Raw genomic sequence first — 26,107 nt, 5'->3', positions numbered from 1 at the left:
ACCGGTCCTGGACCATGTTTCATGGGTTAACCCCGGGCCCAGCACAGCAAGTAGCGCAGAAAGATGCCTTGGATTTTTGGTCTATCTGGTTCATTAAGAACATAAGAAGATGTTGGTTGATCAGGCCAGTGACCTGTCTAGTCCAGCTCCCTGCTCTCACAGGGACTGAACAGTTGCCAGTAGGAAATGCATAAGCAGAATTCAAGTTCCTCTCCCCTCCTGCAGTTTCCAGCAACAGGCATTCAGAAGCATTGCAACTGTGGAGACAGAACATAACCATCCTGGCTAGCAGCTATGATGTCCACACTGACTCTCAGGAGCTTTCTGTGATTTCAGACAAAGGACTCTCCCAGTCTTGTTTGGAAACTAGGATTGAACCTGGGACCTTCTGTGTCAGACTTCAAAAGGACTCCGATTGTCCTCCCTCCCGACTGGATGCCAGAAATGGAAAAACAAAATGTTCTTCTTCTTGTTGTTTAGTCGTTTAGTCGTGTCCGACTCTTCATGACCCCATGGACCAGAGCACGCCAAGCACTCCTGTCTTCCACTGCCTCCCGCAGTTTGGTCAAACTCATGCTGGTAGCTTCGAGAACACTGTCCAACCATCTCATCCTCTGGCGTCCCCTTCTCCTTGTGCGCTCGATCTTTCCCAACATCAGGGTCTTTTCCAGGGAGCCTTCAACATTCTTCTTACCAATGTATTTATTAACAATTCACAAAGATATACAGAGGGGCAACCACTCGGACAATGGCGTTGCTTCAACTGGGCTCCTCCCCACTCCCTTCTTAGCAACGGCGTTTCCCTTTACGGTGGCTGCCAGGGGTTAATTGTCTCTGAGTCTTTTGCTCTTTCACTTTCAATGCACGCCGGGTTCCGGGAGAAGGGAAGTCAGGAATGCAGTCCAGTGATAACATGTCAGCTGGCTGCTCTGTCTCTCCCCTCTCTTCTCCCAACTCCTCCCAACTCTTCTGTTCACCTGTCTCTGAGCTGTGACCTTCCTCAAAGCACTGCCGCAAATCAATATCTTTCCCTTATCTGGAAGGTTCAAGAGGAGGGGGCGCAGTCTCCACCATTCCTCCTCAGTCTGGTCTCCCTCATTCCAGTCCCAGACATTCTGTATGCAAATTATGAGATACAACCTCGTCAAAATCAAAGGAAGAAAGGATATTGGATGGCATGGGGTTATGTCTTAAAGCCCTAAATGGCTTTGGCCCAGTAGACCTGAAGAAGCATCTCCACCCCCATCGTTCTGCCTGGACACTGAGGTCCAGCTCCAAGGGCCTTCTGGCGGTTCCCTCACTGCAAGAAGTGAGGTTACAGGGAACCAGGCAGAGGGCCTTCTCAGTAGTGGGGCCGCCCTGTGGAACGCCCTCCCTTCAGATGTCAAGGAGATAAGGAACTATGCAACCTTTAGAAGACAAATGAAGGCAGCCCTGTATCGGGAAGTATTTGGTGTTTGATGTCTTACTGTGTTTTAATTTGTTGGGAGCTGCCCAGAGTGGCTGGGGAAACCCAGTCAGATGGGTGGCATATAAATAAGTTGTTGTTGTTGTTACGATACGATAATCTTTATTGTCATTGTCCCATACAGAACAACGAAATGGGAAAAAAATCTACATCAGACATTCAAAAACCAACAAGCCTGCTATCCCAGCTGTCCCAGCCTTGTTAGCCCCCTAAAAACTCTGATACCCCATAATTAAATACAGTGGTACCTCTGGATGTGAATGGGATCCGTTCTGGAGCCCCGTTCGCATCCTGAGCAGAACGCAACCCACATCTGCGCGTGCCACGATTTGCTGCTTCTGCGCATGTGCGAGCAGCGAAACCCGGAAGTAACCCGTTCCGTTACTTCTGGGTCACCGCGAAACGCAACCTGAAGCATATTTAACCTGAGGTATGACTGTACTTGTTGTTGTTGTTGTCGTTGTCATTGTCATCATCATCAAGGAGATGGAGTAGATCCATTATGAGGAAAGGTTGCAGCATCTGGAACATGTTAGTGTAGAAAAATGGCATGACTGAAGTTCATGAAACAATGTATGGCACTGAGAAAGTGGAACACTCCCCCAGGAGGCAGTGATGGCCATCAACTTGGATGGCTTTAAAAGAAGATTGGACCAATTCATGGAGGGGAAGGCTACTGATGGGTACCAGCCATGATGCCTATGCTCTGCACCCACAGTTGGAGACAGTAATGTTTTTGAGTACCAGTTTCTGGACACCACAGGAGGGCTCCTGTGTTCGGCACCTGCTTATAGCTTGTTCCCTCAAGCATCTGGCTGGCAACTGTGAGAATAGGACGCTGGTCTAGATGGGCCATTGACTAGATCCAGCAGGCTCCTCTTATGTTCTTAGCACCATTTGCTTTGGTGGGAACGGAAGAAAAAGGGCTATTGGCTTCATGCCCTGCTTGTGAACTTCCCGGAAGCATCCTTTCAGCCAATATGAAGAAAGATGCTGGACCAGGTGGTCTGATATGATCTAGCACAGGGGTCAGCAGACTTTTTCAGCAGGGGGCCGGTCCACTGTCCCTCAGACCTTGTGGGGGGCCGGACTATTTTTTTTGGGGGGGGTGAATGAATTCCTATGCCCCACAAAAACCCAGAGATGCATTTTAAATAAAAGCAAACATTCTACTCATGTAAAAACATGCTGATTCCCGGACCGTCCGCGGGCCAGATTTAGAAGGCGATTGGGCCGGATCCGGCCCCCGGGCCTTAGTTTGCCAACCCATGATCTAGCAGGACTTAAGTTCAGAACATTCCTCACGGAACCTCGGCTGACATTTCAATTCCCAAGGCTAGGTAATGCTGAGCCAAAATTACAAAGATGAACACCGGCTTAGCTACCCAAGGCATTTCGCTTCTTACAATACCCCACACCTTTCAGTGGGGTCTCCCTCGTGTTAACATGACCCGGAGGTGATGCCACTGCCAGCAGCCCCACATCAGGGATCTAATCCCATCAAAATGCTCTCATTATTCAAGCCGTTTGGCTAATTGAGCTCGTTGCAATATGTAGCCACGCACATGCATAGCGGGTGACATTGTGGGATTTCAATGTGCGATGAAAGGTGCAAGGCTTAGTAATTGGGAAGACAGGACACTATCACTTACCAACCAGCAGGCGCCTTGTAAACTCTCAGGCAGGTCTCTATCCCATGGCATAATCATGTAATGCGACCAAGCATATGGTTGTTAGGATATTTCCGTTCCACCTTAAAAGGGAGCAGGATGTTTATGTCACAGCCTGCGTATTTCCTGTTCACAGGATGTTTCTGTTGTGTCTTTGCATTCGTTTCTCTCTCTGTGCCTGAGACATTGAAGCAGGCAGTCATGTTTTCTTTGTTCTGACCAACGCTGAATAAAGTTGTAAATAATGCTCTCCTGCGTGCATCTTTCGCTGTGCATTATCTGCTGATAGAGCGTGCACCAGCTCTGGAATGTGGCAAGCTATTTCTGGAGCTCGTGTCGCTAATGGAATGATACTGCGTGTCTATTGGAGGTCGATGGATCACATCGGAGACGACGTGGGGTCATGATGGACTTTGTCTCCCTGGCAGTATCCCAACAACAGGTTATGGGCCCAGCACGCTTCCGGGGGGACCCCCTTTTTTTTTTTTGAAACTGAGTAGCAACAGGGAGTCAGTAGTGGGGATGGTGAAGCAAAAGACCCTGGGCCCAAGCACACATGCATATTGTATAAAGGTGCAACGCCCTTCTTTCGCACCCTGTGAAACATAAATGCGCAGAGTTTTTTTTTAAAAAAACTGGGCAATGGTGCCTGCCCGTGGCTCCCGAGCCTCCCCCATCAGTCAAAACAAAGGGGGCAGGAGATCTGTACCGCCGGACGTCCCCGGTTCCCCTTTGGCAGTGGCAGCAGCAGTGGCAGTCAGCAGCCCGGAGCCAGCCAGAGCCAACTGCGCTACCAGGCTAGCTCCGGGCTGCTGAGGCTGCCGCTGCCACGTTTCCCGGGGACAGATTTGCAAATCTGGCCACATTCCGGGGACGGAATTTGTCCGGGGACAGATTTGCAAATCCGGGGACAGTCCCTGGGAACCGGGGACGTCTGGTAACCCTAACCAAGCAGCCCTTGTGTGCTCCTCTGTTAATAACAAGAGGAAGTGAGGCCCGTGATCAGACTGTAGTAGTGCAGGGCATTGCCACACAAGGGAACAGTGCTGTCAATATTTTTGAATTCCTTGCTTCAGAGATAGGGGGAGGCCTGTGCCATTTCACCATCTGAAGTGAAGCAGGAATGTTCCACGCCCTGCCCCCCAACTTTCACCATTGCTAGAATGCCCCCCATCCTCACTTAACTCCGGATGAGCCAGGACACTCCTCAAAACGTTGTTGCTTGTCTTCTCCACCCCAGGGCAGGGAAACGAGCAGCAATGCTGCGTTCAAGGTGCTTCTCGATTCTTTTCCACCTGTCATCATGGGTGGAGGAAGGGGGGTGCGGTGGGTGCGGGCCACTCCAGGTGTCACCACTGAGGGGGTGACAAAATGCCGGGTAGCATTCAACGCAGGGCCTGCAGCGCACCCAAGCCATGCGTCTCTCCTGGTTTGGGCATGCGCAGGCTCCATGCTGCCCAAACAGTCCACTCACTTCCTCCCACCCCCCCAGCTGTAGGGCTGCTGAGTGGGAGGAGGCAGGCAGATTCTGGAGGCCCCGCGGTGCACCCTACTCCTATGGGTGGCTCCCCCCACCCCTGGGCACACCGCCCCAGGTACCCGAGCAGCTTCCTCTGCCGTTGCCTGTCATGGGCTGGTTGGAAGTAGAGGAATGGTGTGGGATGTAAACACAGGAGCAGTCAATGACAACATTCCTAGAGTGTACATGTTAGAACATGGGGAGGGATGTCTGTCTAGCAAGCAGGTAAACTTCCTGGGGACGGACTTCCTCCGCATGTGACCAGAGGTGGGTGTGGCCTCACCTGTGCAGGTAAATGATAAAAGCACAGGGCAGGCAGCTATCTCTCTGCCATTTTTCTTTCGAAGAAGAAGCATCTAAAGATGCAGTCTTGGCTCTTAGCCAAGAGAGGAGGAAAGGACTATCTTGCTATAAGATAGATTCCGAATGCATGTAACCTTTTTAAGCCTGTCTGCCTTCTGGGATCATATTGTGAACAGAACGTGAGTAAACTCTTTTATACTTTTATAAAGACTGTGTCGTGTCTTGTATTTTAAGAGGGAACAAAGGGGAAATTACCAGAGTAATTATTATAGAGGTTCTAGCGAACCTGTGCAAGCGTTACCGTTGCGAACTTAAAGGGGAATGTCTATAAACTCTGCTGATATTTTGGGAACTTGTTAGCACAAGTTGGATTAGGATATAATCTCACAATATATCCTCTCCTGCACCCCTGAACATTCCCACAAATGGTGGGAGGAACTGTGGGGTGTGAAACACAAGAGCAGTCAAGTACAACATTTCTAGAGTGAACATCTTTACACATGGGGAGGAATGTTTGTCCAGACAGCAGGTAAATTTCCTGTTTCCTTCTGGGCTGGGACAGACTTCCTCTGCATGTGACTAGAGGTGGGCGTGGCCTCACCTGTGCAGGTAACGACAAAAGCACAGGGCAGGGCAGCCACTTCTCTCTCTTTAACTACTTTTGTCAAAGGAGCAACATCTGCTTATCCAAAGATGCTCTCTTGGCCTCCAGCCAAGAGAGGAAAAAGGGACTGTCTCCTTATGAGATAGTTTCCAGGTGTATGTTACTTTTCTAAGATAAGTCTGCCTAATGGGATCTGATTGTGAACAGAATGTGAGTGAGTAAACTCTTTTTATACTTTTATAGAAGACTGTGTTGTGTCTTATCTTTTATGAGGGAATATGGGGAAAATACCAGAACAGTTATTATAGAGGCTTTAGTGAGCCTGAGCAAATGCATCCGCTGTGAGTTTAAAAAGGGAATGTTACTCTGCTAAATTGTGAACTTGTTATCACAAGTTGGAAAGCCTATAATCAAACAGTATATCCTCTCTTGCATCCCTGAACATCCCCACAGGAACCTGCTGGGAAACCCTCAAGGGAAGAAGGCTCAGAGCCAAGGAAGTGGTGGTGGGATGATGATGAGGGGTCAGAGACTGGAAAGAGGTGTCAGAACCTGAAGAGTTCGCAGGGCTTAATGAGCAGGGAGAGGCTGTGGCAGAGAGCAGTCCAGAATCAAAGGCAGAAGCTGAAGCAGGGGAAGAGGGAGGCCAAGAGGCAGAGATGAGTCAGGCTGGTGAAGAAGCAAGGGGGTCTCTCCCTCCTGCTGTGACAAGCTCCCCTCCCCATGGTTTCCCAGGACCAGGAGAGGCATAAAGCACGAGGAGCAAAGACAGATATGCAGACAGAGTCTCTGATTGCTTGGGGAAAAAACCCTGGAGAGGAGGAGAGATATCTGGCTGTGGGGAGGCAGGAACCTTTAGTCCCAGCAACTGCTTCTTTGGGGCAAGACCTGAGTTGCTGTGCTCATTAGACCTGACACTCCTGTGCGGATCCTGTTTTGCTAGTAAGGAGTTAACGCCAGCTTTCTTGCTGTGATTTACTTCTGGCTCCCTCCTGTCCCCAGGAAGGGTGGGAAGATGAGTGGCCATGAACCCTCTCTTAAGCCACACCCCTTCTCCACAGGCCACACCCCTCCCTTGCCCTGCTTTGCACCCTCACGGAATGCTTTTGTGCAAATGAAATGGGCACACCTGCAGCTCTGACCATGCTTTTCTGTTTGCCTGGATGGAGAGACCAGCATATTGAGATGAGCCTATTGTACAGAAGTAACATTTACGGGTGGCGTTGTGGGTTAAACCACAGAGCCTAGGGCTTGCCGATCAAAAGGTCGGCAGTTTAAATCCCCATGACAGGGTGAGCTCCCGTTGCTCGGTCCCAGCTCCTGCCAACCTAGCAGTTCGTAAGCACATCAAAGTGCAAGTAGATAAATAGGTAACGCTCCAGCGGGATAGGTAACGCTCCAGCGGGAAGGTAAACGGCATTTCCGTGTGCTGCTCTGGTTCACCAGAAGCGGCTTAGTCATGCAGGCCACATGGCCACATGACAGGCCAGTAAAGCGAGATGAGCGCCGCAACCCCAGAGTCGGCCATGACTGGACCCAATGGTCAGGGGTCCCTTTACGTTTAACATTTACATTGGTTGCTTTGCCTCAGAGCCCACTCACATGCGGCCCCTGGAAAGTTGCCCAGAAAGCAGTGTGGCCCTTGGAGTTAGAAGACCCCACCCCCACTTCAGGCTTAGCACTCCCTCCCTGTCTTCCATGTCCCTCCTGAATTATAGAGAAAACACAGAGTGTGGAGGCCATGCAATGTGGGTGTGTGGCCTACATTAATCACAGCTCTCCTGGATTTCAGCACGATCAGATGTTTGCCAGAGGGAAGCCGGCACATTCAGTGCTGGGGGAAGGCAATGAGCCCCTTAGAACATTGGGATACAGGGAGCTGCTTTCTACAGAGTCAGACCCTTGATTTCTCTAGCTCAGGATTCCCTAGTACAGTGTTACCTCTGGTTGCAGATGCTTCAGGTTACAGACGCTTCAGGTTACAGACTCTGCTAACCCAGAAATAGTACCTCGGGTTAAGAACTTTGTTTCAGGATGAGAACAGAAATAGTGCGGTGGCGGCGCAGCGGCAGTGGGAGGCCCCATTAGCTAAAGTGGTACCTCAGGTTAAGAACGGACCTCCAGAATGAATTAAGTTCTTAACCCTAGGTACCACTGTATTTATTTACTGCATTCATGTCCCATCTATGCCTCCTAGGCTCTCAAAGTGGCACACATGGTTCTCCCCATCCCACTTGTTTATTTAGCATCAAGATTTGTTTATTTTTAAAGGCAGGGAATTATGCACACCAAAAATATGTAAATAATGCAGAAACAATACAGATGCACAAATTGCTCCGTTCAGGTTGTTCCATAAGGTATAATTAATTATGATTGCATTTATATCCTGCCTTTTCCCCCAAGGAGCTCAGGCTAGCATGCGTGGTTCTGCCCCAACTCATTTAATCCCCACAACAGGCTGAGAGGCAGGCACTGGCCCAAGGTCACTCAGCCAGCTTCGTGGTTGAGTGGGGATTTGAACCCTGGTCTCCCAGACCCTAGTCTGATGCCCTAACCACTAGACCACACTGCCGCATCGGGATTGAACCCGATGGCTTCTGCATGCGAAGCAGATGCTCCACCCCCCACTAAGCTACATCGCTTCCCCTCTGGCTGTTGCCTTTCCCTTCTACAGCTTCGGGAGAAGAGATCTCCTGAGCCTTGCAACACCCAGCAAACCCTAAAAACGGATTTCCCTCAGATCAGCTCGAATTCTGCCATAACCCTGCATAAGCTGCCGGGCTGTTTTTCCCTCCCGTGCTTGCAATCTGCCTGGGGAGAAGAGCGTCCCGGGGCATGTGCAGAGTGCTTTATCCTTTGCCACTGAGAGATGCTGCCCACCAAGGTTCCTGATTTGCAGCAGTTTGATGGGGGGGCGGGGAGGTGAAGGAGGAGGAGGAACCGATGCTCCTGGACATCCTCCCCTGGCAGGGAAGAGTAGGTTCGGTTTCGGAGACACGAGGGGAGGTCGGACCCGTGTTTGTCGCTTAAGGGATAATCAAGCCAATACAGAGAGGCGCAGAGAGAGAGAGAGAGAGAGAGAGAGAGAGAGAGAGAGAGAGAGAGAGAGAGAGTGTCCCCTCTCCTCTTACTCTCAATAGCCAGGACAGAGCAGGATTAGACAGCAGCCAAATGTCAGCAGGAGGGAGGCGCAGGAGAGAGCCGAAAGACCCTCACTGAGAAACCGGCTGTGATTTTATTGGCTCCTGAGCTGCTGTTTAAAGCAGGAGCGCTTGGGAAGATATCTCTGTGCTGGGTCCACCCACCCTCCAAAAGACAGAAGCAGGGAGGGAGGGAGGGAGCATGTAGCCAGTAGGCTTTGCTTCACTGGCAAAGGGGGAAGAGGGAAAAGAAAACCACGGGAGAAAGGAACCTGGAACACCAGCCCAGCTTGTTCCTCCTCCTCCTCCTCCTCTTCCAGAACGGGACCACCATGAACGAGACGATCGTCCTCCAGTACTTCATCGAGGAGCTGGATGCGAACTGCAGTCTCCTCGATTTGTTGCAGGATGGATTTGATGGTAGGGGAGCGCGAAGAAGGCTGGGAGAGTCTCTCGAGGGGTTCTCGGTGTGAGGGTCCCGGCGCGGCGCGCCCGGGCGCACGGAGCGCGGATGGTTTCAGTCACTCCCTTTTCTCTCTTTTAACTTGAAGGTCCCTACTGCAACGCCACCACCGATCAGATCGGGACCTGCTGGCCAAAGACCAGCGCCGGGGAGCTGGTGGAAAGACCTTGCCCCGAGTTTCTCAACGGAGTCAAGTACAACACCACGAGTAAGTGCAAAGCGAACTCTCTCTCTCTCTGTGTGTGTGTGCCTTCGCTTTTCTTGGAGGATGAATTCTGGGCTTTGGGGGTGAAGGTGGGAACTGGTCCTGGTGGAAGCTCACTGGCAGAATGCTAGATAGATAGATAGATAGATAGATATAGATAGATAGATAGATAGATAGATAGATAGATAGATAGATAGATATTATAATCAATATTACTGGCTCGTTTATCTCTTGCCTGTTACGCGTGTCTAAAGGTAGGCAAACCACAATAACAGGTAAAATAGTTTTAAGAACAGTATTGAAGACAAGTTTTAAAACAAGGCAAAATGAACGTCTCAGGGGTGTATTCCCTCCCCCCCCCACTTTTTCCTCCTTAAGTGTTTTCCTGGAAAATGAGGAGTTTCGTTCCAGAAGAGGACAGATGCAAAATTGCGTTCCCATGTTAAGTTTGGTTTGCTAAGAGTTCATTGACTTATTTCAGTTTTTCCCCGTGGGGAGAAGCGGAAGCTGGGTGCTTTCAAACGGCGCAGTAAAATAATTAAGAAGGAAGACGAGCCACTGGGTGTGTTGTCGTGTGGAATCCTTTCTTTCTCGGGGTGTGTGCATTATATCTATTTTAGGAAGTATCTAAGGTCGGCTGTAGTCACCTGGGAATATTCGAGTGTGTTTTGCACATTCCCTTTCCCCAGGTGTATCTTGATCTAGTGGTCAAGTTGGGCAAATGTCTTGGCGTCTGCAAGTAGATGCGAATTCCGGGTTGCTACTGGGAATAAAACGCCTTCCCTGATCCGAAGCAAATCAAGCGTGCAGATGGGGAACGATGCGGTTCAACATGCATGTGGCTCTGCTTGCTCTGGGCAAGAGTAGAGCCCTCTCTGCTCCTGAGTTTTGACCGTTCGGTGCTCCAGATCTGCCTGGAAATCGCATAACCCAGATTTCAGCTCCTAGAAGTCGGTCAACCAGCGACAATCAGCCTCAAGCACTTTATATAAGAGTATATATCATGTGAGTGTTGATCATCACAGACAAATGTGAAAATTTTGACACAGGCTGTTGACACAGTCACCTGAACGCGGCTGTATTTGGCTGTGTGGTTGTGCTTGAATAGCAGGGAAATAGGTTTTTGAATTTGACAGAATTCTTCCAGGATCAGCAATAGTCACTTCTCAATGTCAGCATTTGGAGATGTATCTTGATCTAGTGGTGAAATTGGGCAAGAAATTGGGCAGGGTTTGGGTTTCAGAGGGGAAAGTGTTGTTTACCAGGACACAAAATCACCTTTGAGTGGAAATCTGTAAGATCTTTAATCATTATGTTCAACCCACTGATTGCTTTGCAAAATATCTAAGGGACAAGATCATCAGGGAATTTCCCATGCTTTTACCTGAGCACCCTGGCACCCAATCAGTTCTTAACTGAATCAAAACATGTCCAGGCATCCCCTAGCCCTGTCCAGAGACCAAAAAGTCTTTTCTGCTAATTCTGGACCACCTCCTGTTCTGGATTCCTTTGCATTGTGAGGAGTAAGCCCCAGATCTGGCAACGAATGATGGGGCTTGGCTCAGGTGTGGCTCAAATTAAGAGCTGCTAGCAATGGCAAGTGTGGGGAATCTGTGGTTATCTCATGTGAAGTAGGAGCTACCTGTGCCAAACCTGTGATTTCCCCAAGAGATGCTTATATGCATTGTGAGTAGACAGCAGGAACCCAGAGCTCTGAACCAATGTGCCAGACACCTGGAAACTATCACAGGACAAGTTTATCTTACTGTATCAGCCACTTCAAAAAGATGACCTGATTGTAGAATGTTGCCTGGAGTCATGGAAGGGACGCAGGTGGTGCTGCAGTCTAAACCACCGAGCCTCTTGGGCTTGCCGATCAGAAAGTTGGTGGTTTGAATCCCCGTGACAGGGTGAGCTCCCGTTGCTCTGTCCCAGCTCCTGCCAACCTAGCAGTTCAAAAGCACACCAGTGCAAGTAGATAAATAGGTACCGCTGTAGCGGAAAGGTAAACGGTGTTTCTGTGCACTCTGGTTTCCGTCACGGTGTTCCGTTGCACCAGAAGTGGTTTAGTCCTGCTGGCCGCATGACCCGGAAAGTTGTCTATGCAGAAACGCCAGCTCCCTCAGCCTAAAAGCGAGATGAGCGCCGCAACCCCATAGTCGCCTTTGAGTGGACTTAACCATCCAGGGGTCCTTTACCTTTTTACCTTTGCCTTTCGAGTTCTGGAGCTGGAAGGGATCTCGGACGTCAACCCCTCTAATCCCACCTGCTCATCACAGGTTCTGCAGTGGAAGATGCAACTGTGGAAGGAGTGAGGCACACTTTGACCTTCCCGTTGTGGCTGAACTACAGTTCCCCTCAGTCCCAGCAAGCATAAACAACAACCAGGGATTGTGGGAGTTGTAGTTCAGCAACACCTGGAGGGCCAAAGGTCCCCCATACCTGAACTGCAGCATCCCTGAGAGGTGGACATCCAGATTCTATCTCCAGTGGCAGAGAGCCTCCATCTGCTAAGGTAGCCTCTTCCACTGTCAAATAGCTCTTATTGGTTAGGTAGTCCCCCCCCCCGATATTTAGTCACAATCAGCGGTGTTTCCTCCATTACAGGGGGTTGGACTAGATGACCCAAAGGGTCCCTAAAGGTAAAGGGACCCCTGACCATTAGGTCCATCGCAGACTACTCTGGGCTTGCGGCGCTCATCTCGCTTTATTGGCTGGGCGAGCCGGCGTACAGCTTCCGGGTCATGTGGCCAGCAGGACTAAGCCGCTTCTGGCGAACCAGAGCAGTGCACGGACATGCCGTTTACCTTCCCGCCGGAGCGATACCTATTTATCTACTTGCACTTTGACGTGCTTTCGAACTGCTAGGTTGGCAGGAGCAGGGACTGAGCAACGGGAGCTCACCCCGTCGTGGGGATTCAAACCACCGACCTTCTGATTGGCAAGTCCTAGGCTCTGTGGTTTAACCCGCAGTTCCACCCACGTCCCACCAACTCTAAAATTCCAAGATTCCAAGTCTGTTCTATCTTACGCATGAATAGCTATCAGCCCCGGCTATCTGGAAATAGCTCTTGTGTCTGATTTAAATGTTTGATTCTAGCATCACTGTAGCATGGTGGTTAGGAGAGGGTGAAGCTGCAAACTGTCCTGTGTTCAAATCTCGCAGCTGTTGCAAACTCACCTGGCGGCCTTATATGAATGACTCCTCTGCCTCTCACCACAGGGGTGTGCAGTTGTCATCCAATGTGCTGATGTTATCTGAACTGGGCTTGCAGTGCCTTGATTTGATCTGATGACTTCGAATCTTTGGGAGCTGCAGGGAGTCCTTTTCACACAAACCAAACATGACAAGGGATACCATAGCAAAGCATCCCAGTGTGTGGTCTACATTTCTAGAGCTGCCTGAAAATTAATTAAAATTAAGGGACATTGAGTTTACCGAGATCACCGACTCTCATTTCCTTTCCTCCTCCTCTTTTATTAATTTATTCATTGACTGATTGCAATGTCGTTGATATTGTCTCAGTTGCGTATTACAGGAATGAGCCAGTTTGAGCTTCAGACTTTAGCAGTCTCTCTCCTCCTTTCTGCCGCAAAGAGGAGTTTCAAAGGATCTTCTTTCAGGTTTTAACTCAACCCAGTTTGTTGTTACATCCCAAGTGGGACCTGCGATTAGTTGAAATTCGCCATGGGCCAAAATCAGGTTTAGATCCTGGCTTATTTCAATAGAACCATGGTTTCAACAGACCATGGTTTGTCCTGGTGTAGCAAGAGAATGTGGTTAGTTTACACCATGAAGCTTCCAATCTCTTCTCTGTTGCCAGGGAAGAAGAAGCCATTGAGCCCATCGCTCATGAGCTGTCATTGCTGAAATGCTAAATTATGGTTTTGTGTTATGTCTGGACCAGGTCCAAATGTCTATCTCTGCGTATGTGTTGCTGGTTGCAATATGTCATTTCCAGTGCCTTAGTTACTAATAAACAGAGGAACAGGGCAATGTTTATGCCATTATTGTCTCTGCACTGAAAAAATCAAGGACACTATTATCAAACAGCAGCATCACTGCAAAAAGCGAAGGCAGTTTCACAACAAACCGTAAACTGTGTTGTGTGGTTTTCCCTAGTGACTGGGATAGCTGCAGACTCTTAATCTCAAGATTATGGGTTCAAGCCCCCCCAAAAAAGATTCTTGCATTGCAGGGGGTTAGACTAGATGATTCAACAATTCTGTGATTCTAAGAGGTTTTGGAGTATAGCTTGCAGCCAGAAGAGCCAGCCCAGTCAAGGTCAGGAGGAGATTGATGGGGGCATAGTTTGAAATATCAGGAGTGAACCAGGTTGGGGGACACTGGTTTGGTGTATTGCAAAAGACAACTGCCTTGCTGGATCGGATTCATCAGGCCCAGCATCCTGCTTTCCAGGAATAGTTTATTTTATTTTTTTGACAATAATATTTATTAATTTTCAATAGACATAACAAAAAAGAAAATATGCAACAACACAATAGAGAAGTGAAAAAGAAGAAAAAAGAATAACAAACTTAAAATACCTGAACAGAAAAAAAGAAACTCAATTAATTAATTAAAATCCATTTTCATAAACATTTTAGTTGACTTCCTCTAATCTCCTCCATCTGAATTTCCTCTTAATTTGAATGTAGCAGTTTCCAATATCATGGTTTCATAAAACAATATTACAGTCGTATTCTAATTTCTTTACCTTTCTTATAGTACATTTTCTTATTTATATATTTAAGTCTAATTTAGTCCTAGGCCTGATTGGTTCTTTCAAGTGGTTACATATCTTTAATATTAGAATATTTGTTCAAATAGTCTTTAAATTTCTTCAGGTCTTCTTGGTAGTCCTCTTCTTTCTGGTCGCGGATTCTCCCGGTGAGATCAGCCAGCTCCATAAATTCCATCATCTTCATCTGCCGCTTTTCAGGAATAGTTTAGGACAGATGTCTTCAGGAAGCTTACCAGTAGCAGTTCCCCCCTGTTTTGTCATGTTCATTGTATGGTATTCAGTAGCACACACCTCTGAACATGTTGCTTACACTTAGCTGTCACTGGTGATTGCTGTTGATACGCTCCTTCTTGACTCATCCATTTCAAATGTGATCTAAGTCTCACTCCTCAAGGAGGCAATGATGGACACCAGCTTGGGCGGTTTTAAAAGAGGACCGGACAAATTCATAAGTGGAGGAGAGGGCTTTCAGTAGCTACTACCAAACCAAAGAGTTTATTGCATCCACCAAAGGCCGTAACCATTCCAGCCACTGCAATTTTCCAGGCTGCAGTTCACACCATACAGAAATTACATAAAACAAGGCACCAATGATGTGAAGAAAGAGTCAGAATTCATAAATATCACTTGCTAGCTCAATCCTACGTAACTTAACCCATGTTCAAGCTCCGAATCTCCTGCGCAACTTATTGCAATACCATCTAGCTCTCGCTTTCTGATCTTATATATACAGTATACACACACACACACACACACACGCTTTTCAGGTTTATACATTTCACTGATTTTACAATCATTTTAGCATTTCAAAACTTGACATCCTTCCCCCTCTTTCTGCAGTTCCTTAAATTTATTTTTAATATCTTCTGCATATCCAAATTAACTTAATTTGCTCATTTATTCATCTACTTTAAATATATACAGTGGTACCTCAGGTTACATATGCTTCAGGTTACAGACACTTCAGGTTACAGACGCTTCAGGTTACAGACTCCGCTAACCCAGAAATAGTGCTTCAGGTTAAGAACTTTGCTTCAGGATGAGAACAGAAATCGTGCTCCACCGGCGCGGCGGCAGCGGGAGGCCCCATTAGCTAAAGTGGTGCTTCAGGTTAAGAACAGTTTCAGGTTAAGTACGGACCTCCGGAACGAATTAAGTACTTAACCCGAGGTACCACTGTAGTCTTATGAAACTGCAGGTTATTACAATAATCCTGCCAATGTCCTCATCTGTTGACAATTTATCTGTAAATATTCAATAAACCATTTCCATTCTTTTATAAAAAGTTTGTTATATTGATTACATATTCTTCCAGTAAGTTTTGCCATTTCTGCGTATTCCGTAAGTTTTTGTATCCATTCTTCCTTTGCTGGGACTTCTGCTTCTTTACATTTTGGGGCGAGCAACATTCTTGCCGCTTTCTAATCTTTTTTGCAGCCAGAGCATAATGTGCCTCTCTATTTATCACAAAACTCTTAGCGTCTCTCTCTTTCTCTTTCTCTCTCTCTCTCTCTCACACACACAGAGTGCCAGATTTATGTATAAGCTAAACAAGCTATAGCTTAGGGCCCCACTCTCTTGGGGGCCCTCAAAAAATTTAAAGGAAAAAAACTGGATGTACATTTCCCAAATATAAGATAAGTTCAACAATTACTTCGATAAAATACGTATTTTGTTACGTGCAAATGGCTTTAGATACCTATTAATTACCACATAGCATATACAGTGGTACCTCGGGTTACAGATGCTTCAGGTTACAGACTCTGCTAACCCAGAAATAGCACCTTGGGTTAAGAACTTTGCTTCAGGATGAGAACAGAAATTGTGCGGCGGTGGCGCAGCAGCAGCGGGAGGCCCCCTTAGCTAAAGTGGTACCTCAGGTTAAGAACAGTTTCAGGTTAAGAGCGGACCTGCAGAACAAATTAAGTTCTTAATCCGAGGTACCACTGAATTCAACACAAAAAAGCGACAATTTGTGGTTGACCAAGGACAGCTGGGCATATTAAGGGCCCCATTGACTTCAGTAGCTTAGGGCATCATCAAATCTAAATCCGGCCCTGCTCTCTCTTTCTTTCTCTCTCCCTCTCTCTCCCCCCCGCCACACAAACGAACAATTTCTGCCATACTAAGCCTGCTTTCTGGAGTCAGCAAAGGTATTAGCAATCAATCTCTTAGATCCCAATATAAAGGGCAGATCAGTGAGTAGCATATGTTGTCTTCCACCTGAGCTATAGCCACATATGCAGAGCCTGTCATAATATGGAACCCTATTGCAGTGGCCACCCAAAACTGCTTTGGGCATCACATGGAAACTGAGCTCCGTGAAACCATTTCTTAATGTACCAGGCACAGGTATGGTCAAGTAGCATGCTCTGTGATGCTCTGTTTTCAGAAATGGGAACCGGGCGAGAAGCTAAGATTCCTAATTAAATGCAAAGCTCTTCTGGATTCTGCCGAGATGAGCCAATTCCGAAGTTGTACATGGTCAGAAGAGAATTCAATTCTGCATAGTACAGTGGTACCTCGGGTTAAGAACTTAATTCGTTCCGGAGGTCCGTTCTTAACCTGAAACTGTTCTTAACCTGAGGTACCACTTTAGCTAATGGGGCCTCCCACTGCCGCCGCACCGCCGCCGCACAATTTCTGTTCTCATCCTGAAGCAAAGTTCTTATACCTGAGGTACTATTTCTGGGTTAGCGGAGTGTGTAACCTGAAGCATATGTAACTTGAAGCATCTGTAACCCGAGGTACCACTGTAGTAACTCTCTATAAGGTACAACGTATAGACTTTCCAGTGTTGTGAATTACATTGCGAACCACCCTTTGTGCTGCGAACCAGCCTGAGATCTACGATGGAAGGGAAGTATACAAGTAAAATAAATTAATAATCATAATAATAATAATGTAGGTTATTACCCCATTCCATATAGCACAAAGGAGGAAAATGTTCAGGGGGCTGAATTGATGAAATTTAGCTGGGTGCAGTGAGCTCTTACCTTAAGTGTTGGCCACCTCAGTTCTGTGCAGAAGAGCAATGGCTACCAGCCTCTTTTCTGCCTCCACAATGCCGGAAACCACGAGAGGGGAGAGTGGCTCCTGTGTTCGAATCCTGCTTGCAGGTTTCCCAGTAGAGACATATGGCTGACCCCTGTGAGAATGGGGATGGAGGACTAGAGAGGCCATTGGTCTCATCCAGCAGCCAGGCTCTCCTTCTGTTCTTAAATGTTCTCCCTCACCGAACTTTCAGATCTTGATACATCACTTTGGCTGAACTCTTAACTGCAAGAGATGGAGACAAATTGCTTTTGGGTGATTCTCTCAATTATTCTTTACCGTACGACATCCTTAAGCATGCAGCATGGGGTTCTGCGCTCTTAAGTAAATGGTGATTCATAAAAGAAAATGGGAGCTGTGATTTTATGTAGTCTCCCTCTCTATTAACGAGTGGAACAAATGAGGAGGGAGGTGAAACAAAAACCCGCCCCGGTTACTGAAAGATATAATTGTCTCACATCAGAAATACAGTAATTTCAGATATATGTGACTGAGGAGCCAGGAGGAAGACGATGGGACAGCCATTATGTGGCTGCGCTGTAATTACGGAGAAATTTGTGGTTCCAAATGAACCTTTTAACCTGGCTTATTATATGCCAGGTAGGTAAATGTAATATTTGAGAAACATTGGAAACTTCCCTGTCTGTCTGTCTCCCTCCCCTCTCTTTCTCCTAGCCTAGATTCCCACAGCTTGCCAAGAAAACATAGGTATTTTTAAAAAAACATGGAGCATCATAATGAGAAGAAACAGTTTGGGAATTACTATGGGCAGTAGTAATACTAGTAGCAGTGTAGTTGTTATTTATACAGTGGTACCTCGGGTTACATACGCTTCAGGTTACATACGCTTCAGGTTACACACTCCGCTAACCCAGAAATAGTGCTTCAGGTTAAGAACTTTGCTTCAGGATAAGAACAGAAATCGGGCTCCGGCGGCGCAGCAGCAGCGGGAGGCCCCATTAGCTAAAGTGGTGCTTCAGGTTAAGAACAGTTTCAGGTTAAGAACAGACCTCCGGAACGAATTAAGTACTTAACCCGAGGTACCACTGTATGACAAATAGCAGTGTGCTGGTGTTCAGAGTTGTTAAGAGTTCCAGCCAGCCAGGCAGCTCTGCCCTATTCCAGGATACACCATTCCCATAAAAGATCACATGCAAATTTTATGCAAATTGTGCTCTCTCTCTCTCTCTCTCTCTGGTACTCTCCTTTGGAGATGCATAACTGCCTACTAGGGAAGGTCCTAGGATGAGCTGACTTCCAAATTCTGGCTGCAGGCACCAAGAAGACACTGCCCTATGTCCTAGCCAAATGCCCAATTGAGAAACAGTTGAGGGAGGTGGGTGTGCTTAGCCCAGAGGAGGGGCATCTGAAGGTACCATGATACCTTCACGTCTAAAAGGCTGTCCCATGGAAGATGGAGCAAACTGGTTTCCTGCTGCTCCATGGGCAGGACCTGAACCAACAGATTCAAATGTTAAGAAAGGCGGTTTCAGCTACTGAACTTTCTGTTGGTAGGTGGAACAGACTCCCTTGGAAAGTAGTGGACCCTCCTTCATCAGAGGTTTCTAAGCAGAGGTTAGAGGGCCAACTGTCTGGGATTCTTTAGCTCTGATTCCTGCATTGCAGGGGGGTGGACTAGACGATCCTTTGGGTTTCTTCCAACTCTACAATTCTGTGATTCCTCAGATATTAGGGAGGGAGTGAAAGGGGAACTGAGAGGAGGGCTGTATCAGAAGATCTTGGGAATGACAAAGCTGATCCTCACCTCCAGTTCAGTGACACAGCCCTGTAGTACCAACCACAGACATCTGCTCCCTGACTCTTGTCTGCGCTCATAAACTTCATGTCATGAATGAGCCAGCTCCCAGTGAAGGTTTGCAGCCAGCTCTCAGGGAAGGTTTGCAGCCAGCTCCCAGTGAAGGTTTGCAGACAATTGAAGAAAGCAGCCAGGAACAGAGAGGGTTAACTGCCATGCCAGATGAGCATTGGCTAGTGCCGACTCCCCCACCCCTTGGAATGCCTGTTGATAAGGGAATGGCTGAGAGCGGGCTGGAACCCAGCCAACGCTCTCGGGAAGTGCAAACAGGTGCGAGCAGAGGAGGAAGCAGTCAGAATGGGAAGAGATTGGAGCTGATCCAATCCCTCCTAAGAGTCGGCTAAGGGGAGGGCTGTTAGACCGAAAACAAAGCAAGAGGTGAAAGTGAGAAAGTTATATCTTCTGTAACCAGAAGTGGTCTTCAGAAGGGTCATCGTGCTTGATGATGCCGGGAGGCTGTGTTGGAGCCATCCGGAGCTATTTTGACAAATCATCCTTTTTAATTAACTACGCTTACTGTGTCATCTGGGACGCGGGTGGCAATGACCTGAAAGGCAATTCCTATTACCGGAGTGCTTAGAAATGTGGCTGGGTCTGGGTCTGTGTGTTGTGCATGTGAGCCCCATGCCCAATATCCCTGCATGCACAGCCTCCACTTCAGACATTCAGTGCAAAAAGGTCTGAAAATGACTTCTTCCTGCCTGCATTCATCTGAACATCCATGGAAGACTTTCCTCAGCTGAGAGCCCCTGATAGGGCTGGATTCCCTGACACAGGGAGGCTCCCAGGACAGTTGTGGGGAACCTTTGACCCTCCAGGTATTGCACAAGCGCCCTCTCCCCTCCCGTGGTTTCCAGCAACTTGTATTCAGGAGCCATCATGGCTAGGAGCCTTCGATAGCCCTCTCCTCCAGGAATTTGCGCTAGCATTCAAGCCTTCCTGAAGCAGGCAAATGGCTATAGGAACCTAGTCACAAGATACACGGAGGATGTGTTAAACAGTGAGTTAAATGGTGAGCTTAGGAACTGAATCAATCTATTGATCCATCTAGTTACTGCTCTGATTAACAGCTGCTCTCCAAGGTGTCAGTCAAAGGTGGTTTCCATCCGTGTTACCTAAGATTCTTAAGCAGGAGATGCTGGATATTTCATTATATTTATTGCATTTATATGCCAGCATCCCCGCCTCGTCCAAGGAGCTCAAGAGGGCATAAGTGGTCCTCTCCCGCCTTGCTCAACACCCACAACAACCCTGTGAGGTAGGTTAGGCTGAGAGAGGAAGTGACTGGTACAAGGTCACCCAGTGAGCTTCGTGGTCCAGTGGGGATTTGAACAGGTGGCGCTCTGGATTTAACCACAGAGCCTAGGGCTTGCCGATCAGAAGGTCAGCAGTTCGAATCCCCACGACGGGGTGAGCTCCCGTTGCTCGGTCCCTGCTCCTGCCCACCTAGCAGTTTGAAAGCACGTCAAAGTGCAAGTAGATAAATAGGTACCGCTCCGGCAGGAAGGTAAACGGCATTTCCTTGCGCTGCTCTGGTTTGCCAGAAGCGGTTTAGTCATGCTGGCCACATGACCCGGAAGCTGTACACCGGCTCCCTCGGCCAATAAAGCGAGATGAGCGCTACAACCCCAGAGTCAGTCACGGCTGGACCTAATGGTCAGGGGTCCCTTTACCTTTACTGTGTCATCAAGCCAGGAACTGGACTCCTGACACTTCATAGAGAATCACAGAGTTGTAAGGGACCTTGAGGATCATCTTGTCCAACCTGAATATTCAGCTGCCCCATACGGGGATCAAATCTGCAAACATGGCGTCATCATCACCATGCTCTAACCAACCGAGCTGTTAAAATCTGAGTTGCGCTGACCACACCGTAGTAAACAATTTTTTTATTAAAAAACCCACAACCCACAGCAATATGGCATCATAGCTGCTGAAGGAACCCCTATAACACGCATCCACTGGCATAAGCCCACCAGGAAGCAGATTGCCACATTCTCCACCAGTGAATGGAAGCGCAAGAGATGATTTCAAGGGCGGCGTGTGACAAGTACCTTAGCCTTGAGCTGATAAAAGCATGAATGGTTGTTGCTAGGTTATTTTTCCCCAGGAGCTGTAGGTGCAGAGCCACAAGGTCAGCTCTTGCCATCTGTCTCTGCTGAATGGGAGCTGCGGCAGATCGCTTCCCAGGCTGAGCTTTTCCCCACTGCACAGAGGTACAGGGCTTGCATCTGCTAGCCTCTGCCCTGTGTTTTTAGCACGTCGAGACAAAAATCCAGGTTTGCATATGAGGAATGCGTCCCTGAGATCTCTCTTACATGCGGTTGCATACACAAAGTTCTCATTGGCGTGGGGTTGAATGCAGACGTGAAATCGGCCATGCTTCGTTAGGGAAATGATGGTTTTTGTTTTGTTTTATTTATTATTATTTTTAGGGTTTTTTAAATCAAAATTATAACAAGTCATATTATCCAAAAACATATCATCCTTGTTTCCCCCCCTATTTTTCCTCTCCCCCCCCCACACAAAATCAAATGTTTATTGGATGGATTTGCCCCCTAAATTGATCTTTGAATTCTGAATTTATTGTTATTCACATTTTATACTGTATTTTATGCTGTTTTTTTTGTTGAATCAATTGTTTTAAATTTGTTGTTAGCCAACCTGAGCCCGGTTTTTTGAACCAGGAAGGGCAGGGTATAAATAAAAAAATATTATTATTATTATTATTATTATTATTATTATTATCATCATCATCATCATCATTATCCTCCGAAGCACCTTATTCTGTCCTTCCTCACTTTGTTGCCCCCCCCCCCCGCCCCTGCTTTTGCCGCCAGAGGCAACTGCCTCGCTCTATCGCTCTACCTAACAGTGGGGCCGGCTATATTTGCATGCCAACCACAGTCTCCAGTAAGCTGTTTTCAGTCCCACGTGTAGGGAAATGTTCCAATGCTTTGAAACATTGAGAAGGCAAGAATAGCCCTCCTGGAGCAGGCCCAAGGCCCATTGATCATCCTGTTCCCACAGCAACCAACCAGACGTGGAGCCCACAAGCAGGATGTGAAGGGCTACAGCTCTCTCCTAAGCTTGTCCCCCACCAACTGGTATTCCAAGGCATGGGTACCTAGCCCTGGTGACTAAGAGCCCTCGGCACTCGTGTCCTCCACGAATTTGCCTAAACATCTCTTAAACTAAGCCTGGCTCTACATCTTGTGGGAGCCGATTCCACCGTTTAGATCTGTCCTGGGTGACGAAGAGCTTCCTTCTGTCTTCTCTGAAACTCTCCCCCATTCAAGCTGCATCTGATGACCTCTCTGTGGGAAAGTGCTTGCGTAATATAGTTGAATGAGCAAGAAAATGTGAGAGAGGAATCCAGGCTCTGCTGTGCTTTCTGATCTCAAGGAATTCAATAAGAATTTTTAGATGGGTTTCATTTTTAATGCATGCTAATGATCCCCAGTGTTTCTTGGACTGATAACTATTTTTTTACCAGGTTTTCTTCTAGGCCTTTTCCATAAAAGGGGTGGTGGTGGTTCACAAAAGGGGGCACCCATTATCTACCTTGCCCAGGCCTCTGCCTGGCTCTGCAAGGCCCTGGCCATGGTGGAGGACAGAGAGGGCTGTGTGGGTGGAAATGACACGGGCCATTTCCCTCCTTTAGGGATGCAGGTGGCGCTGTGGTCTAAACCACTGAGCCTCTTGGGTTTGCTGACTGGAAGGTCGGCAATTCAAATCCCCATGACGGTGGTGAGCTGCCATTGCTCTGTCCCAGCTCCTGCCATCCTACCAGTTCCAAAGCACACCAGTGCAAGTAGATAAATAGGTACAGCTGCGGCGGGAAGGTAAACGGTGTTTTCATGTGCTCTGGTTTCCATCACGGTGTCCCATTGCGCCAGAAGCAGTTTAGTCATAGAATCATAGAATCATAGAGTTGGAAGAGACCACAAGGGCCATCGAGTCCAACCCCCTGCCAAGCAGGAAGCACCATCAGAGCACTCCTGACATATGGTTGTCAAGCCTCTGCTTAAAGACCTCCAAAGAAGGAGACTCCACCACACTCCCTGGCAGCAAATTCCACTGTCGAACAGCTCTTACTGTCAGGAAGTTCTTCTTAATGTTTAGGTGGAATCTTCTTTCTTGTAAAAGAAAGGCCACATGACCCGGAAAGCTGTCTGTGGACAAACGCCGGCTCCCTCGGCTTGAAAGTGAGGTGAGCGCTGCAGCCCCATAGTTGCCTTTGACTGGACTTAACCATCCAGGGGTCCTTTACCTTTTACCTTTACCTCAGGTTAAGAACTTAATTCATTCCGGAGGTCCGTACTTAACCTGAAACTGTTCTTAACCTGAGGTACCACTTTAGCTAATGGGGCCTCCAACTGCTGTTGCGCCGCTGCCACGATTTCTGTTCTCATCCTGAAGCAAAGTTTTTAACCCGAGGTACTATTTCTGGGTTAGCAGAGTCTGTAACCTGAAGTGTCTGTAACCACAGGTACCACTCTATTATTGTACAGAGTTGAAATTTGCATTCCCCTACTTTTGCCTCTGACCTCGCCCATTGCTGTCATGTGTCCACCCCTAACCTTTGACAGGTTACTCAGAAGAAATTGCAGCTCTCGGGCTGAAAAAATTGGAAATTTGGCCTGAATATGCTATTCCAGCATATTCCAGCCTTGCATGGCATTTGACTGTGTCCAAAATGTCTGCTGCAGGACCGGTGGATTCCAGCCGGCTTTCATGGGTCACAAGTTGCAGCGGCCAGATCTCACCCATTTCTGCCTGAGCAACCTTTCCAAACATCTCTGCCCTCCCCTCCCCATGCTTTGCGATCTGCTATTTGCCTCCGTCACCCGCAAGGTCAAGATACTGTTTACTTTTCAGTTTTCTGTGCTTATTTTAGCATTTTGCGTTATGTACACAATCTGCTCCGAGCGCGACAGATTGGAGCTGGCATCAAAACGCCTCTTGGTAATTTAATAAACTCTCAAAGCAAACCATCTCAGGGGAGTGGCAGTGGCGAGGGGGGGGGGGCGGAGAGAGCTATCGAAAGTGGGGGAAGCAGATGGGATGGGAACTTGCAAAATTGCTCTGCTTGTGTCCTGTTAGAGGAGCCTTTCAACGGAACCACATGGTTCTGGCTCAAAGGTAAGAAACGAGTTTGGGCTGTGCGAGACGAAGAGATATCTGCAAACAGGTACAATGTGGTATAGGGATGCGGGTGGTGCTGTGGGTTAAACCACAGAGCCTAGGACTTGCCGATCAGAAGGTCGGCGGTTCGAATCCCCACGACGGGGTGAGCTCCCGTTGCTTGGTCCCTGCTCCTGCCAACCTAGCAGTTCGAAAGCACGTCAAAGTGCAAGTAGATAAATAGGTACCACTCCGGCGGGAAGGTAAACGGCATTTCCGTGCGCTGCTCTGGTTCACCAGAAGTGGCTTAGTCATGCTGGCCACATGACCTGGAAGCAGTACGCCGGCTCCCTCGGCCAATAAAGCGAGATGAGTGCCGCAACCCCAGAGTCGGTCACGACTGGACCTAATGGTCAGGGTTCCCTTTACCTTTACTTTACAATGTGGCATCAGCCACTGCCACACCATACATTTAAAGCACTATGATACAACTTCAAACCATGATTGGCTTCCCCCAAAGAATTCTGGGAGGTGTAGTTTATTAAGGCTAAACATTGGATCAGCGCTTGATTTTGCTCTCCCATGTGCATCAGGTCACCTGTCCACTTTTTTAAAAAAAATCGTGACACATATATGTTTATCCTCCTGCCACAGCCAGAAAATTCACTAACATTTATGCTTTGGGGTTTGGCAGAGTTGAGGTGTGTTGGTGACGTCCCAGGTATAAGCCAATTGGCGCCTTCCATAACCTGGTTCATCACCCTCTCCATTTGACTGAACCACTCTGAAAACCTAACCCATTTTCCCAGACATTATGAAAGAGAGAGAGAGGTTTGCAGAGACACCCAAAACATTGCCTGCCCATCTGAAGCTGTTTCACCCATCCTCACTCTGAGAATTTAGCTATAAATATAACCGGCAGCCGCCATTAGTTGATGTGTTCTCCCGCTAGCTTTTCACCTTGATGGGAAACGTATCCCCTTTATTATACGTGGGGAGCAATAGGGAAAAGACAAAAAGGAAAATGTGTCAGAAAAGCCGAAACTGGACCCCTCATCATCAAAGCGAGAGGCGTGTGTCGTTCTAGGAACACATTTATGCCAATATAAGTAGAATTCGGTTCATCGTTGTTCTTTGATAAAGAACATTTGATATTCTTTCCCCCCCTTTGGTGGTGCAAGTTACAATTAGCGGATGGAAAAACCAAGCACTTTTCTAGGAACCAATGGGGGCGGGCACTTTCCTGAAGCTCTTTTCAGATAAAGTGGTTACAGAACATGTTCTGATAATTAAAGAGCCTGTCTGTTTTACAAACGGCCTGCCTGAAGGCTGTTCTGAGAGTGTTCCACACCTTTTGACTTCAGCGCAGCCCCTGAGGGCCTTTCTGTAATCTCTCAGTCCTGCATGCTCTAATTTCCTAATGGCTTCTCCTAAATTTTTAAGACAGGACCTTCCTCTGAATGCATTGGGCGTTTGAAAATGGCGTGAAGGGATTGGGGGAGGGTGTCAGTTCTGCCCCATTGAAAGCTATGGGGTGGACACCAGAGCGGAAGAGAGCAGGTCCCTCCCTCTGTCAGTGGCTGTGACAGTAGTAGTAGTAGTAATAATAATAATAATAATAATAATAATAATAATAATAATAATAATTTATTATTTATACCCCGCCTATCTGGCTGGGTTTCCCCAGCCACTCTGGGCAGCTTCCAACAGAATATTAAAATACAATAACCTATTAAACATTAAAAGCTTCCCTAAACAGGGCTGCCTTCAGATGTCTTCTAAAAGGTTGGTAGTTATTTTTCTCTTTGACATCTGATTGGAGGGTGCTCCACAGGGCGGGGGCCACCACCGAGAAGGCCCTCTGCCTGCTTCCCTGTAACCTCACTTCTTGAGTGAGGGAACTGCCAGAAGGCCCTCGACGCTGGACCTCAGTGTCCGGGCAGAACGATGGGGGTGGAGACGCTCCTCCAGGTATACTGAACCGAGGCTGTTT

General features: G+C 47.8%; 1 protein-coding gene across 4 annotated transcripts in view; it reads left to right on the top strand.

The window, feature by feature from the left end:
• Positions 1-26,107, top strand: part of CRHR2 (corticotropin releasing hormone receptor 2) — a 203,648-nt gene that overhangs the window by 49,258 nt on the left and 128,283 nt on the right. For 2 of the 4 annotated variants that reach the window (XM_083579912.1, XM_083579915.1), the window contains one exon: positions 9,256-9,375. In XM_083579912.1, coding sequence (XP_083436038.1) covers positions 9,256-9,375 — 120 coding nt within the window. Of the gene's footprint in view, positions 1-8,639; positions 9,125-9,255; positions 9,376-26,107 lie in introns of those variants that run through there. The other 2 variants (XM_083579914.1, XM_083579913.1) reach the window with 2 other exon arrangements.

Source organism: Podarcis filfolensis (genome assembly GCF_964270895.1).
Source record: "Podarcis filfolensis genome assembly, chromosome: 12".
Classification (NCBI taxonomy): domain Eukaryota; kingdom Metazoa; phylum Chordata; class Lepidosauria; order Squamata; family Lacertidae; genus Podarcis; species Podarcis filfolensis.
The sequence above is the reverse complement of the archived record's forward strand: the minus strand, read 5'-3'. Positions and strand labels throughout refer to the sequence as shown.